Source organism: Vanellus vanellus, assembly GCF_965231255.1.
Source record: "Vanellus vanellus genome assembly, chromosome: 13".
Classification (NCBI taxonomy): Eukaryota; Metazoa; Chordata; class Aves; order Charadriiformes; family Charadriidae; genus Vanellus; species Vanellus vanellus.
In genome coordinates, this window is record NC_138918.1 from 20,154,657 (window position 1) to 20,171,179 (window position 16,523).

Sequence of the window (16,523 nt, forward strand, 5' to 3'; positions counted from 1 at the left end):
TCTTCTCCAAGCTCTTTGACACAGAGAAAGCGACACGGAAAAGGATCTGGCTTTTTATACGCGCTCATATTCCACGCTCACCATCGGGGAACGCCAGAACGAAGGCCGGCCGCCGGTCCCACCGCCAGCCGCGATACCGAACGAGAATAACCAAATCAAACATTTTGGCCCTCGCAGACTCTCACGCTAAATGGGATTCACAACAAACCCCTCCCAATGCCTTTTTTTAGGGGGTTTCTCCCCACCCTGAGCAGCTGACAGACTCTGCTCCACCTCCTGCAAAGCTGCCCCAGCAGGGGAACAAATGTTAACACCAAAATGCTGTTTTAAGGAGTCATTATGTTGTTTTTTTTTTTTTTTAATTTATTTTTTTTTAAACACCCCCCCATGTCACGGCTGCAAGGCTGCTGTAGCGGCAATGGTCCGATCGTACAGGGGATGTGCGCGTCACGTCTCACAGAAGCATCACGTCCCAAAGCCCCGGACAAACACCCACCTTCTGGCATAGACCACCGGACAACCTTCTCCTCCCACAGCCTCCACTGCTCTGTCACGGGGCACAGGGACACCAAAGGGGACACTTGCTGCCACCCACGCTGCCAGTTTTAGGGCCACAACAAAGGGATGTTCAGTTTTAACTCCCATGGGGGAGAGGCAAGCAGTGCCTCCGCTGCAGCTACACCGTGTCCCCGCATCTGGCAGGGAGGGCAGAACCCACACCCCCAGCGCCCGCATTGCTCAGAGATGTCCTTTGTCGTAAGAGTTTGTTCCTTCCACCTGTGGTACGCACCCCACCAGAGAAACTGGCCCAGGAGGTTAACAATGCTCAACCGGAGGACCAACACTCTGTTCTCCGCTGCTGACGAGCGTAACCCGTCCTCGACCTGCCTTTTAACGCCCGGTTTTGTAAAGGAGGATGAAGGAAAAACAGGACGCTACTATGCGGATCTTTTTCTTTGTAACGCTAATCTCTACAGTGAAACATTCATAACTGCTCAACAGAGTAAAAATATGCTACATCGAAACTGTACCAGAAAAAGCAGGACCCCTGTAACAGCCAGAGAAGAGTTTGCAGACAAAAATCAGAATTAAACAGCCAATTTAAAAATGTGCCACTGGAAACATATGAGAAAATTAGAGTTGTCCTTTCTCTACAGTTTGGCAGACTCGGTGCCATTCGCAGACTCCCATCTTCTTGTTGCATGTTGCCACCGGCATCTCAGCGCGTTGTCTCACCATGGAACAGAACGGGCACGGCCCTCCGCTCAGACCAGTACAGGGCGAAGTCCCTTTGACGGTGGGGGGAGGCGGGAGCCCGCTCGAGTGCTCGCCCGAAGCAGGTACTTGACTCTTGAATTAAGCATTGCGTATTACACTCCAACAGGAAATGCACCGCCTGCCACCTAAATTCTCCTTACAAACCACTGTAGAAGCAAGGACATGCGCGTGGTATCGGTACGGGAGGGCCAACGCGCTCAATACTGACAACTACGCTGTTCGTATGATCCGAGTGAACTGCAGGTCCATATAAAATACAGAAAGCGAAGACATTTGCCTGCTCTCCTGGGAAGCCTATGCTGTTTGGATGGCAGACAAACTACCGACGAAGACAGGTTCCAAACTAACAGCGTCTCCCAGGGAATTAATTTACAAAGTGCCACTGGTCCTTGGAACCAAATATAGTGTACAGTATATATTACAGCAACACTGGCTCTATGGCTCGTGTTGGCTCCTCTCTGCGCTACACGCAGAAGGAATCGAATGTTCAGACTCCTTACAATAGATTCCTTCCCTTTTTATACAAAGGAAAATAAAAACATAAGTTAAAACGGCAATAAATAAAACTACAGAACGCATGTGTCCCGGTTCAGCCCCCTTTGTGCATTCCAATCAGACTGGAGAGCTTCTCACAGTGCTCAAGTTTCAGCGATTCTGCTTTCTGTTTCAACCGCTCATCTCTGTATAGCTTGGCCAAATTTGACAAATCAGACTCTGAAAGATGAAAAAAAAATATATATGTATTAGGATGAAGCCGTCAGCCCGCTTTAAATAACTGTTTCCCAGCGCTCTGTTATCCTTGTGGCATGTTTGTTGTTTTTTTTTTTTTTTAATTCAGCTTGTTTCAGTGAAACTGGCCGTGAGAACATCTTTAAGAGAGGCCACTGCGTTTAACCAGGATAGCTACTCAAGAAAACAGTGTTTTCATAATTGCTTGAAAACTCACTTATAATAAACCTCTCTATTAGTGCACGAGGATGACAATAACCAAAACAAAAAAGTAAGACTGATTATTACTGTCTGCAAAGAAAACACAAACTATAAAAGTATAGCTTAGAAGTCACGTAAGGTTTAAAATTATGGTGACGACCTAAAGAATAGGTGATTGTTTGAAAATACACGTATATAGCTGAACTATCTGTGCCTAAAAAGGGGTTAGGAGGATACCATGAGGTTTGCCACGCAGCCCCTGTCTCAGGCGACACCGCTATTTACACCCGAACCACACAGCGCTGATCTCTCTGCGCCGATCCTCACTGATGGCCCACCAGGTGCAGGCTGGCGGAGGCGGGAGGGTTACTCCACGTCTCCCAGCAGTTATTTCGGTGACCCTCACGACTACTTTTCCTATTGTTGGCTGTCTGCAGCCTCCTATGGTGAGCAGGAATTACAGGGCATACATCCCTGCTCACGTAAACCGAGAATCGCAATCCTTTCGGCAGATCCACTCTGCAAGGGCCCAGAGCACCCGTCCAAATGTATACCTTAAGGTATAGATAATTAGGGTTTTTTTGATGCTGTGCTTCTCAGAATTCAAACTCTGTCTGGCAAGAGGTTTGCCCAGAAGGCATTATAAATTCTTTTAATATTTTTTTTTGGGGGGGGAGGAGGGGGCTATTGATTACAGGAAGGTGAATAGCTGAGGGACTTGTCTGAAAGGCCTCCGCGCCCCTTCATTAACAATACAATCTCAAATGTACTTTGCATATTTTTTCCCCTTCTTCTCAAAAGCAACACAAAACTGAAATAACCCCATTGTTTAAATTATTTCCCCCCGGTAATTCAGAGAAGGTTCTTTTGCTGATTAGCTAAGGAATTCTTAATATAGCTTTCTCCCTGAAGAATAATTTAGACCCAGGATTAGACGCACCTAAGCAGTAATTTGTTTCTGAAAAGGTCAAAATTTCCCTAAGCACAGGCTACCTGATGACACTCAGGTTTTCAAAGAGCTTTTATACACCTTACAAGTCCCTCATTTTACAACATCATGCAGAGTGCAAAGAACTTCAATAGGCCCTTTCATGCCTTACGTCCCCTGTCCCCATCCCACTGAAATTTAAAGCCATTGAACCTTCCACCTATTTATCGAAAAGCTTTACAAACCGTCAGGCACGAACATTTTATTTTAGCTCAGGAATAAATTTTCAGGATTTTCAGGTTTTATAACTGAAATGCCACTCAAGGAGTGCTGGGCACACAGCCTCGACAAGCCTTCAGCAAAACTAGACTTGGATAATTGTCTCTGAGTTCCAGAGTCTCTGGAGTTCTGCAGTGAAGAATCGTAGTTTACGCTTATCCAAATGGGCAAAATTATTCACAGCGAATGCTTGCACTCTTGACGGCATTCATCCTGTCATGCCTGCTCCTTGTGCTTTTCAATCTTTTACACAGAGTTGTTCCTTTGAACTTTTTCTCTTTAAGGAAGTCCTAAAATACCTATTCCAACTCCACATCCTTATTCTCTCCGTTTTCCATTGTGTCTTCGTAATTTTCTACAACTCAGAGCTCTTTGCAGTCTTACTTTACAATTGTGCTATCACAGCTGAACAATCTCCTGTAAAAACCTGGGATGTGGGTTTTGTCCTTAACTGCAGCAAAGACTTCAGAAGACCAAAAACCACAGCAGACACAACTTCCACACACTATTCTGCTGGGAAGGGAGGAACACCATCTCGTGCAGCAGCATAAAAAGCGACTGGCTGAGCAAGATACTGATATATCAGTCACTTTGGATGTTTTCATTAAGGTAGTTGGACACCAGGTAAGCCTTTTCAAGTCATAAAATCAAGGACTTTAAAAATCAATCTGTTCCTACATAACTAACCTATGTCCATTTCGCTGGTGCTAAACAGAAACGCGCTCTCAGTAAACAAAACAAATGCACTATGAATAGACGTTCAACTGACCAAAAAAAAAAAAAGGTGAACCACTTAAACACGAATTAATGGAGCAAAGTTATGAAGCAACAGCTGACCAAGAACTGGCTCAACAGCCCCAGAGAACTTTTCCCCAGCGCTCCATCTTGTACTCACAGTTTATTTTTACAAACTTGGCTGTACTAAAGTTAGCACAGTCTCAGCTGTGCTCATTACCTGCTCGCTGGCCTAGATGGTAATCATTCTGAAAATGTTTTTTTTTTAATTACAGTGGTCTCCTCAGGCTACTGCTAATTGTGGACCGTGTAAATCTATCTGCAGATGTGTGACTAATGAAGTCTCTAAGTGTAAAAGGCTCCAGAGGAGCATCATTTTGCCGGCATTACTTGGCATTCAATGCTGGATCATCTCCCCCTCTCTGACCACCCATCCCTGTAAGACCCGCAAACCCTGCTGCCTGTTTTGGGGCACGGCACTCCTTAGCTCAAGGTCTCCGTGAGAGAGACAATATGGCAACATTCAGTTGCATGAGATCAATTAAAAGGATTTTTCTGTAAGAAATAAATTCTATCCCTATATCAAGCCTACACGTGAAGCCTACATTTATGGTTGTTAACAGCCACATTGTACCTAGAGGCTGCTGCTGTCAGCCACAGATGCTCAAAGATCACAAGGCAAGCACACCAAAAACCAAGGCACTGTGTGGGATTTTCATGGTCTTATATTATGGGTTCTTTTCTAACTTCAGAGCATATTTCTCTTTAAAAGCCAGACTGAACTTTTACGTAAAATTAAACGAAACAACCCTTCCCATCTAAAACCTGTAAAAAGTTGGAGTCAGCAACACTACTGTAACCTCTAGCACAGGATTAAACAAGTCTTGTTTAGACAAAGTGTGTGTTTCCATAATGATGCAATTGGTAAAGAAACTGTAAACAAGCACAAAGTCAGTTTTTAGTAGTGTGCCGCAGACTGTTTTACACGCAGCACTTTAGAAAGCCCTACTAGTGTGTGAAAGCAGCTTGCCTGCTTCTATTAAACATTTACACAGAAACAACTTCCTCCAGTTTCCCTTATGCACAGCCGTAGTTTGTGTTTAATCATTTTAAGGTGATGAGTTCTTTAGCTGAAAAAAATTCAGTCACAACATCCCAACTTCAGTTAGTCTTTGCAATTTGGTTTCTGTTATTTTGTACAGTTACAAAAGCAGCAGGGATTTGCTCTATTTTAAAAGAAGAGCAATAATTAACAAATAAGACAATATGAGGTTAAAATACATGCCTTTATATTTGCCACTGATTGACTTAGGGTTGACATGAGAATAACGATTTTGAGTGCTCAAAGTTTTGTGTTCTCCCTTTCTGCATTCAATTCTTGTTTTTAAAAGACAGTCTTGACTATGATGAAAAACATGATCTCAAACTAATCTAAAGATAGAAAATGCAAATAAGCGCACAAAACAAGTACAGAAGCATGCTCTTTGAAAACTGATACTGCACTGCAAGATTACCAAAAGCACCTGAATAGGTTCTGGGCTCTCCTTCTGATGAAGTTTTGAAGGAAAAGTTAAATAATCTTCTCATGGAGCCAGTCAAAGCAGAAATCATTCTGCTCCAGCAAAGGAAATGTGTAATAGGTGATGTCTCAAGAACTTTTCCAACCCTAACAGTCTGTCAGAGCTAGATAAATGCAGTGGATTATACGTTTAAAACATCATCACTAAGAGTTATTCAAGTATAAAAACTGAGTGGAAAAAACTGTCTCAAATGATGAAATCTACTTTCCACTTGTCTCTCAAAATCACCTAAAATTAATTTTGACAGACCTTCAAGAATAGCACATACAGTGTCAAGAGCAGATGTGAGAAATACCACTGCAAGGTTTGAGGAGTTATAAGCATCAGAAAATGAGGCTAAATATGGCAGTGCTTTGTGAAGCATAGCCACCGTACAACTACGGATGGGTTGTAGGCACACACTCGTAACCAAAATAACTTACTTTGCTGTTTTTCCTTCCAGCAGCTGGTCTGAATATAGTCTATGTAGTCTTTTTCAACGGTTTTCTCTAGCTCCTGAAGTTCTGCTCCTTGATAATTCTTTTCAAAGTTTTTATCAACATAGTAAGGCACCTGCAAGTTCTCTGTTTCTCTGCTAACAACATGGCCTATGGACCTGTGAAAACATCATGGAGAAAACAGATTTTTTAGCAGTTCAAATATAAAGAAATCAAGAGATGTTTCTCCATATTAACATTTACAACTTATTTACAGTTACTTTCTGCAGGATTATAGCTCCCTCAGCCATCCAGTAAGGAAATTACAAGTCTCAGGCACAGCACGCTGTGCACTACAAACAAAATTCACACACCCCCTCGGTGCCCCCTGCTAAAAACCACAGGGAAGTATCTAATATTTGGAGAGATATACAAAGAACTGACTCAGAGCTGACACTGTTCCTTCCAAATACTGTCTCTGTTCTCAACAGCTCGGTCAAGACACTTCCAAAACATAAGAGCCAATTTTATCTGTGAACGGACAGTCCACATGTTTTCTTCTGTTTGCTGGTAGCTTCTGGCAAGCTAGGTCCAGAAATCCATGGGAACTGATCACAAATATAGAGATTATAGGGAAGGCATACAGCCCTAGTGTTGCTTAGGACATAATGCAACTGGATGTAGATTTTCCCCGATTTCTGGATCCTTTAGTAGAAATAAAAATTGGCAGGGGAGAGTCTAGATACACTTTCCTTTAGGGTTTTATAATCATCAATAAACGAAGTCGGGGGTGGAATATCCCGCAGAATATCCTGTAGGTAGAATTAGCCACTCTGACACAGTCACTGGATTAAACTATACTCTTATACTGAATTTCCTTATTTGAGCAAAGATACCCAGGCATTTTTTCAAATCACTGCCCAGAGAAAGAGGCAGGCAGCCAAAACACAAAGGTTACACTCTACTCAATGGAATCCAGTTTGCCCCTTCTGTTTCCTGGACTCCTCTTTTCCTTCTCTCTCGCTATGTCTCAGAGGTGTACGCTCTCTTTATAGAAACACTTTCTTCTCAGTTTCAGGCTGTTTGTTTTTTTAAGGATACGATTTAGAGAAACAGCATAACTGTGTACCAGGCTCAGGCCTGACTATCTCAAATCAACAGGAGAAGGGGAGGTAGTGAAGAAAAGCAGGGGAGATTAGCTGCTCTTGGGGCAGTGTGGGAGGTTTCACATGGGACTGGCAGATAGCAAAAACACTCTCTGAAAAAAAAAAAAACCAAAAAACAAACCCAAACCCAAAGCAAGAAACAACCACCTTCTTGTTCTTATGCCAGATCTACACACTGACATCTTGTGGTAAAAACCGATAAAGGGTGTTGGGCTACTATGACGGTATATGGGTCTAAACCTAAGTAGTTTTGCTCCTAGGAAGGAGCAAGGGGAGTGTTTGGAGCACCCTGCTACTGCTGTGTGCAGCACGTTCTCCAAAACCTGCTGACTCCCACTCCTATCTCAGTACGAGCCAGTGAAGGTGACCGAGCTGCTCAGCTCTTTCCCACCAGACAGCTTCCCTCCTCCCAACACTGAGAGGAGCAAGTGGGTTTTCCTCTGCCCCGTAAACTCAGATTACAGCAGGTCTGGTGTTCCTTCTGCTTCCAGAGCTGACCAGTTCAGCTTGCCCTCTGCAACCCTGGGCTCCCACTTCTTTACAGATGTTAAACTGGGGCACTTCAAGACTTTAATGATTTGTGGGGCTTGACAAGTCTTGCAGTGGAATTCAGGCTCCAGAGATTTGGATATATACTGTGAAACAGCAGGCTTCATTTTTTAATTGCTTTACATGGGAATCTCAGTGGTGGTCTACAGATTCCTGGGGCTGGGCAGACCAGAGGCTGATGAGCAGTGTAGCTGAGCTACTCCCACATTCCGGCTACTGTATCACGGTGCAACAACATTTCATACCAGTTGGGAAAGCGTCCTGGCCAAGTGCCTCTGTTTGTTCAGCACACAGTACAATAAAGCTCACCATAGTTAACTTCATAGCAACAACGCTCAGGAGAACTTGTCAATAGAGACTGTTGGTATTTCCTTATTTACAAATTGATAACACTTTCTAGAAAGAGCAGAACAGAACACTAACATGCATTTTGCTACTAAGTCTGACTTCCATCTACCTCCTTATCGCAAACACCGAAGACCCGAAAAATGTGTTTTTAAATGACTTACGATTTGTAGAATAGACTGTAGGGTGGGTTTGTGGCCATCAGTTGTGTTATAACTGACACTATTATTATTATGAAAACTGGCATCAACTGAATAAATGCAGAATATGAATTCTGAAAAGAACAACAATAATTAGTAGTCAAGATATAGATGGCAAAGGATGCATCTGTTCACAGAAACCAGGCTATCTATCATATATCAACAACATGTTAAATGTAAACTGAAAAGAAAAAAAGAGGAAGTACTTTGGAATTTTGAGAGGGTTGACATCTTGACTTCAAAATAACCTTTATTAATAATCTCAGAAAATTGTTTAAAGCCATTTTCTTTCAATTATATCTTCATGACATTTTTTTTGTCATCTACAGCTTCCCTCACAAGGTGATAGATGCCCACAGTGCTGCACCCATCAGTGACCAGCTGACAACCCAAACCAAAGGAACACACTGCGATCCCCATTTGCACCTACGTCTTTCTGTGCACCTTCTGAAGTTTGCTACATGCATTCTAAAACTCTCAATCTCTGTTCAAACACTGGATAAAATGGCTGAAAGGGAAAGGGTTAAGAGACCATATGTAGTGTGACTTCGGACAGGACGCAAGTGCTTGTTTTTTTGTTTGAATGAATTTAGTAGAACAAAAGAGTGGGGAAAAAAAATATCAAAGGACCAAAGAGTTCTGATAGCCACAGAGGAAACACAGATCTTTACTTCTCCTCTTCATCAGATTTTTAAACCACCCTTCTAAAATGCCTTTTCTGATCAGGAGCAAAATATAATACGCAGCTATTTAGATTTTGCTGTCTGCCCTGGGATAGCAGCAAGAATACCTGACGCAGTAGCAGGTGGGATTCATTTGCCCCACCTTAGCTGTCTATAGGCTGGATCAGGTTTTTTTTCAGAGCCTGACTATAAGACACTCACAGGGAAAAACTCATTTTCCTTGGAGAACGATCTCTTTAGGTTAACAGACTGCCTCTGAAGGAAGATTTTTCCAAGGCAGGTGGCACGTGTGTATGCGCTCTTGTGACAAATGACACCTTGCGTCTCATCTGGAGGTTTCAGTTGGTAGAAGAGTATTCCAGGCCCACCCTGCCCCAGGCTGGAAAAAGCCTGTGCAGCATCTGGCCAGAAACTGTGTGCTAATTTATGGGAGGATTAAATACACAGTGAGGACAAGTCAGTGTTTCCTTATCTGTTATCAGTCCACATTTGGACTAATTGTTGTTGGATTATCAACCATTAGAGCTCGCAAAAAGCAAGCACCAGCAAAACAGAAACTCCAGGGCCTGTAATCCTATCAATATAATGTATTTTTAAAGTCGTGATTAATAAAGGACACTCTAGTTACTTTTGGAAACATCCGTTTTGGCTGCAGCACTGGAGGATAAACACTGAGTGTTTAAGGATGGGAAAGTCTGTCCTGGCTTCAGATGTGTGAGTGGACCCCACACCCTGGTGAAATATTTAATCCCAAGAGCTCCCTCCTCCTGGCTACCTGTGGCCTGTTTTCTTCCTCCTCTTGCTCCTGTGTCCATGGTCTTTCATTTCGGTGCCTCCGTGGATAATAGTGTGCATCTCTGGCTACATTCGAGAACATATGGATATTTCCTGTTAAAAGGAACCAAGACAGAGTCATGATTTTCATCACAGCCTGAATTACAGTTGTGAGACCTCAGATTACAAAGTGCAAATACACCTCAGATTTAAAGGTCAAAATAATATGTCAGTCCAAAAAGCATACCAGAGAAATTGTAAAGTTTTCCCCAAGTCCATCTTAATTTAAATCAAACTGCAGAAACATGCTATAATTCTTATTATTGTATCTCCTATTTTAATATTGGTTTTGTCACATTCACTTGCAAGGCCACAGCTTGTGTTGCATTCCCAGGCTCTAAGCACGAAAATTAATTTCACCAGACGCAGGTCACGAATTATGGCTTCCCATAATTACTGAATATGGTCTTCTCCGCTCATTTCTACTTCCTCTTCCTTCAAGCTATTAATAGTTTCCCTTAATGATTTTATAATAAGGAAAAAGATTTTAAAAATAAGTAAAAAAAAAAGTGCAATTCAGGATTTCCTTTCTTGCACGCTGAATGTAGTTGATTTATTTTAAAAAATTCTAAAATGAGGAAAGAATGGCATATGCTGTTTCAATTTGAACTTTCAACTCCGATTTTATCACCATATGAATATCTTAATAATAACTGTGCTCTCCTCTTTTGAAATTCAGAATGCCTTTTGTACTGGAGAATTGAAATTTGTGGCCTTATCATAACAACAGAAATGCAAATCTATTTTTAAGCCCTGGGAAAGACGTCACGTTATTCTACGCTCTTAGACTGTCCTTTCTCTGCATTTCCCAAAGAATTCTGCAAGAAACCTGGGCGGAAGTGACCTTTGCTATTGTGTCAAAGCATCTGTTTCATTGCTTGTTCAAAGATTTTTCCAAGGGTCTAGGCATGTTTGCAGTCAGAGCTCCAACAGAGAGCCAAACAAGGCTTGCTTGGAGAAGGAAAGTTGCTTTCTTGAAAAAGAAAGTTTGTTTCTGTCATTCAACACTGCTAACACAATATTTTACCAGGCTGTGAAAAAACGGAAGCAACTGTGGGAAGAAAGAATGGCTTTTGCAGGGTGCCTAGAAAAACGTTTTCCCAAATCCTAAGTTTCTCAAAGAATATCTGCCAGCAGTTTCTTTCCTTCTGTTGTGCATTTATGAGAAGGAAGTTCAGCTTGTAGCCTCTACCCATTACAACTGCAACACTGTGCCACGTGGAGAGTCTCCCTTTAGACTTACGACATTTAACATTTTAACTTTTAGTATTTTTCCACTGAATTTCCATAGAGGAAAAAGGCATGGTTTAAAAAAAAAAAAAAGCCATAAACATGCCCACAAATGCTGTAAAAATTATTTTATCCTAAGTAAATGAGTACTGTAAGTTTACCCTAATAAGTTTCATCTTATCCAGATTTCCAGAAAGCCTGGTGATAGCAAGGTGTCACAAAACAAAAACCAGCATAACACTGCGGCTTAGCACAAACTTCAGCTCACAGACGCAAGTCCTACTTAGCATTAAGACAGTTTAAAAAACGTTCTCTTTATATCAACCATCTGGTCACCCTCTTACTAGTAATTCTCTCACTAAGTAGAAATTGGGTCAACTTTGCTTATTTGGAAAACTACTGAACTGACAATTTTCCGTAATTTAGAACTCACTTTTAGATTAGGATAATGTACCTAAGTTCAGACCCAAACACTTTTTTGGCCAGGAAACTGTTGTTTACCACCACTGCCTATGACTAGGAAATTATCTTTTTATTTTCTTACTCTCTACCACTTCAATAAAAATTCCCGTTTACTTCTTCATACCGCTCTACTTGTTAAACCTGCCATGCCCAGTACCCCAACTCCCCCCGCAGCTCCTCAATTTCTTGTCCTCAACTCCAAGCATCCCTGCTGCCCGCAGCTACATAGTGGTCATGTTCCACGAGGGCCATGTTTCACTGGTGGCTGAGGCAAAAGGCACCATGCAGGTGCAATTTCTTGCAAAGTCAGAAATGGGAAACTTGCAAACTCAGTGTGCCATGCTGAGTTCGGCTCACTTTGCACACCTACTGATCAAATTTTGAGAACAATTTGAGGTCCCCTGAGCTGCAAGATGCTACCACACAGACTCAGGTTATGGGGAGCCTGTAAATAACTACCTGTATCTGTGGCTTTAGGCTGTAGTAATTGGTGTGTATGTTGCTTTGTATCACGCCTTGGAGGTGACAAAATTTACAAGAGTGCTAAAGCAATTTGTTAGATACTGCCAGGAAGACTCTTGAGCTCACCATACCTTTCAGATTTACTTTTAATCCAAAACCTTACTTCACTGATCTTGCAGCGTCTTTCTACTTTTACTACAAATACAAAAGCCAAGGCTGGGCTGAGACATGCATGGAGCTGCTACAGGTAAGGATCTACTGTTCTGTTACGGGATACTGCATATCCAGTAACAGCCAGCCTTTCCTGGCAGGCATCACTTTCTGAGCTAAGGGGTTTTAATTTCTTTACAGCGTGCAAGCTGCTGCGAGCCAAATGAACTCCCATGTTTTCCTAGTTATAGGGGCACTGAGATCACAACGCCAGCAGCTGCACTGGAACGCAGTAAGGTGTCTCAAGTACATCACCATCAGCAAAGATACCTCTGATTCCTTCCCATTCACACCTTATTTTACCTCCCTTATCATTGCTGGCTTCAGACAATGAAGGGAGTAAAAGCAAAACCAAAAAGAAGGATCTTCAGCTACAGCCGGTATTAAAATGTTGCCTACCCAAGAATCAAAGAGCCTAACCCCTTTGCCAGACTAAAATGTTCTTACTCCTGACAAGTACCATCTGAAATTTCCAAGAGAGGCTGGGAGGTTAGGAACTTGCCCCAGCAGCAACAGTCATTACCCCACCGCCAGCTCTCTCTTCTAGGAGCATTCCTGGACAGCAAGGCTGGGCTTAGACAACATTTTTAGGGGAACTGAGTTGCAAAAATCTGAAGTTTAAACCGTGCATTAAGGGAGGGAGCTTTTTCAGGCATAACAAGCTAAGATGGGAGAAAAAAGTAAATGCAAAAAAAAAGTCTTTGCTCTTTTCAGATGTACAAGCAACTCCCCGAGCAGTACCAAGAGAAGCTGAACTCCCTTTAAGCTCTAGCGTCAGTGCACTGCATTTCAAAAACACTGCAGACAGATACTGACCTGTAGGAAAGTGCCCACCAAAAAACACATTGAATATTTCTTCTGGTGTAATGTCTGCTTCGAATTCTGTGTAGTAATTATAGTGCCTGGCCTGGCCAGTGCTGACATGCTCTCGGTCGCTTCCGAATTCATCGTATCGTAATCGTTTTTCAGGGTTGCTCAGAACTGCAAAAGCGTTGCCTATTGCTGGAGAGTGAATTAAAAGAAGCATTACACAGTCAGATCACACAGTATTTCCAGATCTCAGACTTTTATATGCAGAGTAGCAGAAAAGCCCATACAGGCACAGAAACTTTGTGCCTGACTAAAGACCAGGTTACTTTTGAAAGAACTGCCTTTGTAAAATAAGTGTTATAACACTGGCGATACCTGTGATGGAACCTGTCTCCCGCAATCACTAATACCAGCAGAACGACAAAAGTGTTAAAGAGAGTTGAAATATTTGTAAAACTGAGGTGAAAGAGACAACTTCAGACAAGACATTGAGTGAGACTACAACATTTTATCAGATCAAACTAAGCACCAATATAGAAGTGCACCTCCACATAGAGCTAATACAAAGTTAATAACTGCAGCGACTAATTAAAATGCAGAACGATATTCCAAGTTTTTCTGTTGGCAGAGATGCTTGTGAAGCTGGACAATATATCTATTTCACACTTTACGTCAAACCACCCAGAAGTGTTTGGTTCATCTTCTTCCTTGATCTTTCTGTAAACAAGTTCAAAGAGAAATACAATCCTAACACAAAAAAAATGAAGAAAAGCCCTTCAAAAACTCCTTATTTCAATACATTGTGAATGAATATCTTACTTTCCTCACACTGTGTTACAGTGCTGTTGCAGACAGCTGCAACACAGCACAGAAAAGGCAAAAAATGTAAGAGTTTAGATGCTAATGTAGATGCAAGTTTAGATTGCAACATTACTGAAGAGTCCAGACACAGCATATTGGACTCAAATTTCATATGCTTGCATATAAATATATATAATCTCATTCATGACATAGAGCAGTTATTGATTACACAACAACACGCTCTCCTGCATGGCCAGTGTCATTTCCACACGTCGTTCTGTACCTTTCGCAGCACCTAGGAATGAGATTCAGGATATGTTTCCCTTTGCTTCTAATCTGTATTCCAGAGATTAAAAGCCAAACCTCGCCGAGCAGCTGCGGGATTTTGTGGAGATGCGCACATCTATCTGTAAATCCCACAAGCTCTACGGGCCTGTATGATGCCTTGATTTATATAAGGCGCAGAACCGTCAGCCTGGGGCGGTCCGTCCCCCTTTTCATCTTGCTTTAGGACTCTGGAAACCGGGCCAGGCCCCCCCGCTCCCCAAAACCTCACCTTTAAAAGCCTCGGTCGCCCCGGGAGCGCGGTTCTTGTCAGGGTGAAATTTCAGGGCCAGTTTGCGGTAGGCTTTCTTCAGCTCCTCCTCGCTGGCGTCCCTCTCCACCCCCAGGATCTCATAGTAGTTCCGACACCGCTTTATTCTGCAAAATAACGCACGCAAGGTTACCTTCACCGGCCCCCACGGCAGACCCACCGCCCCCCCCATCCTGTCACCGACCCGCGGCCCCCTCCGCCGCTCCGCCCCGCCTCGCCGGCTCCCCTCCGCCGCCCTCACCGCCTCACACCATCCAGCTGCTCCGCCGTGTAGGTCATGGCGGCGGCGGCGGGCCCCGGGGCAACCCGCCCGCCCCCCTCCCTCACCGCCCGCCGCCCCGGCCCGCCCGCGCCGCCATGTCGAGTGCCGTGGCGGCGGCGGCCCCGCGGGGGCCTCTGGGTAATGGAGTTTCCGCCGCCTCCACCACCACAGGGAGGACTACAGTACCCAGCGGGCACCGCGCTCGTGACGCCATAGCAGGGCGGGGTGACGTCAGAAGCAGCTTCCTGAGGGGAGCGGGCGACGGGCCCCGTTGCCTGCTCCCCTCAGGAAGCTGCCTGTGATGTGACCTGTGTGGGTCAGGGCGGTTGGAACTCCATAATCTTTAAGATCCCTTCCAACCTAAACCATTCTGCGGTTCTATGACATCACTCAGTGCTAAAGGCTCCTTCCCATGCCAGGCCATGAGATGGTCTTGAGTGGCTGAGGTTGAGAGCAGGGAGCAGCCTGGAGAAATGCCGGCTCGGCTGTGGTTGGGGGAACCCCCTCAAGGGCATGCCCGGCGAGTCCTCCTCCCCTGTGCTAATTAAAACGGGGCTAATGAGGTGCGGGAGTGGAGTCGTGGTGTGTGAGGGGAGTTGGTGTCTTCCACCAGCGCACTTTGTAGGTGTGCAGCCGGGTTGGAGAAGACCTCTCCTTTCACGTGAACGGCAGCAAGTGGAAGTCAGGGGTGACATCACTTCCATTGTATATTTTTTATTGTTTCGTTCTTCCAAACGTGGTCAAAGTCAGAATTTTGCTTTTGGATGTGGATCAGTTTTAGAGCGGAGCAGGCTCGAGTTGTTTGTCAAGACCCTCAAGAGTCTGTGGGGAGGAGGACAGAGGAAGGAAGATGAAGCATGGGGCAATCTTATGGAGGTTGTTGTGGAGGGGAGGTCAGTTAAAGCTTGACAGCGATGGAAGCATCTGATACCACAGGTGCTTACCAGCTGCCTTTGTGGTGTCTTCCTGGGGTGAAAAACCTACTTGTGAGGCTCTGCTCACCGAGTTGCAGGTCCCTGTGATCTGGAGCTGTCTGGATACATCTACCTAGAGATCACCTGGGGTCTTGTGCTTAGGCAAACTCACCAGTCTGGTGGAGGCTGGGCAAGTGGAGTGATGTCATTTTGCTTTTTAGGAATTTTACCAGAAGGGCTTCGTTTCTGTATAAAAAAAATACCTTATCAAACTACCTGGTGTGTATGTTAAAAATAGAAAGTGTGCTGGATCCTAGCAGGAGTTGTGCAAACGTTGCATTTGTTTTGATGAATACTTAATTGCCAGCTGCAAAGCACAGCTACCTCTAGCACTGCACGTTCCAGTAAACATCTCTCATCCATCCTACAAAAATCAAGCTAAATTATTATGTTTCATCAAACTGTGCAGGGGAATGTGTGCAGTGATACCTATTTTGCATACTCAGCTAGATCTTTTTTTCCATAACTTCACAGTTTACCTTCAGGGTTGATGGATGTTGATGCTCATGTTAGGAGAAGGTGGTATCTCAGTGTACTGCTGCTGAGTCCATGAGGTGCTCTGGAGGTCTGTGTTGACTCTGGAGCTGGTGAAGCTTGCCAGCAGGAGTCGTGGTGAAGATGGGCAGAGGCAAAGGTAGTTGCAGAGTTAGTGCTTTGGTACATTATGCTGCTGAATATGGCAGCTGAGACCTCCAGAAATACCCAACAGCACATCATTTCTCTTACGGTCATGTGGAGACTGGGTATTACAGAACCCGAGAGCGGTTGGGGTTGGAGGGGTCTTCTGGAAATCA

General features: G+C 43.8%; 1 protein-coding gene across 1 annotated transcript; it reads right to left on the bottom strand.

Moving 5' to 3' along the window:
* On the bottom strand, positions 1 to 14,788 carry DNAJC18 (DnaJ heat shock protein family (Hsp40) member C18). The gene is made up of 7 exons (XM_082489971.1): positions 14,735 to 14,788; positions 14,455 to 14,600; positions 13,104 to 13,289; positions 9,865 to 9,977; positions 8,371 to 8,480; positions 6,153 to 6,325; positions 1 to 1,992 (listed from the first exon to the last, which is right to left on the bottom strand). Exons 1-7 carry the CDS (start codon positions 14,770 to 14,772, stop codon positions 1,868 to 1,870), a joined length of 891 nt encoding a protein of 296 aa, XP_082346097.1. The 5' UTR covers positions 14,773 to 14,788; the 3' UTR covers positions 1 to 1,867.
* Between the last annotated feature and the right edge of the window lie 1,735 nt (positions 14,789 to 16,523).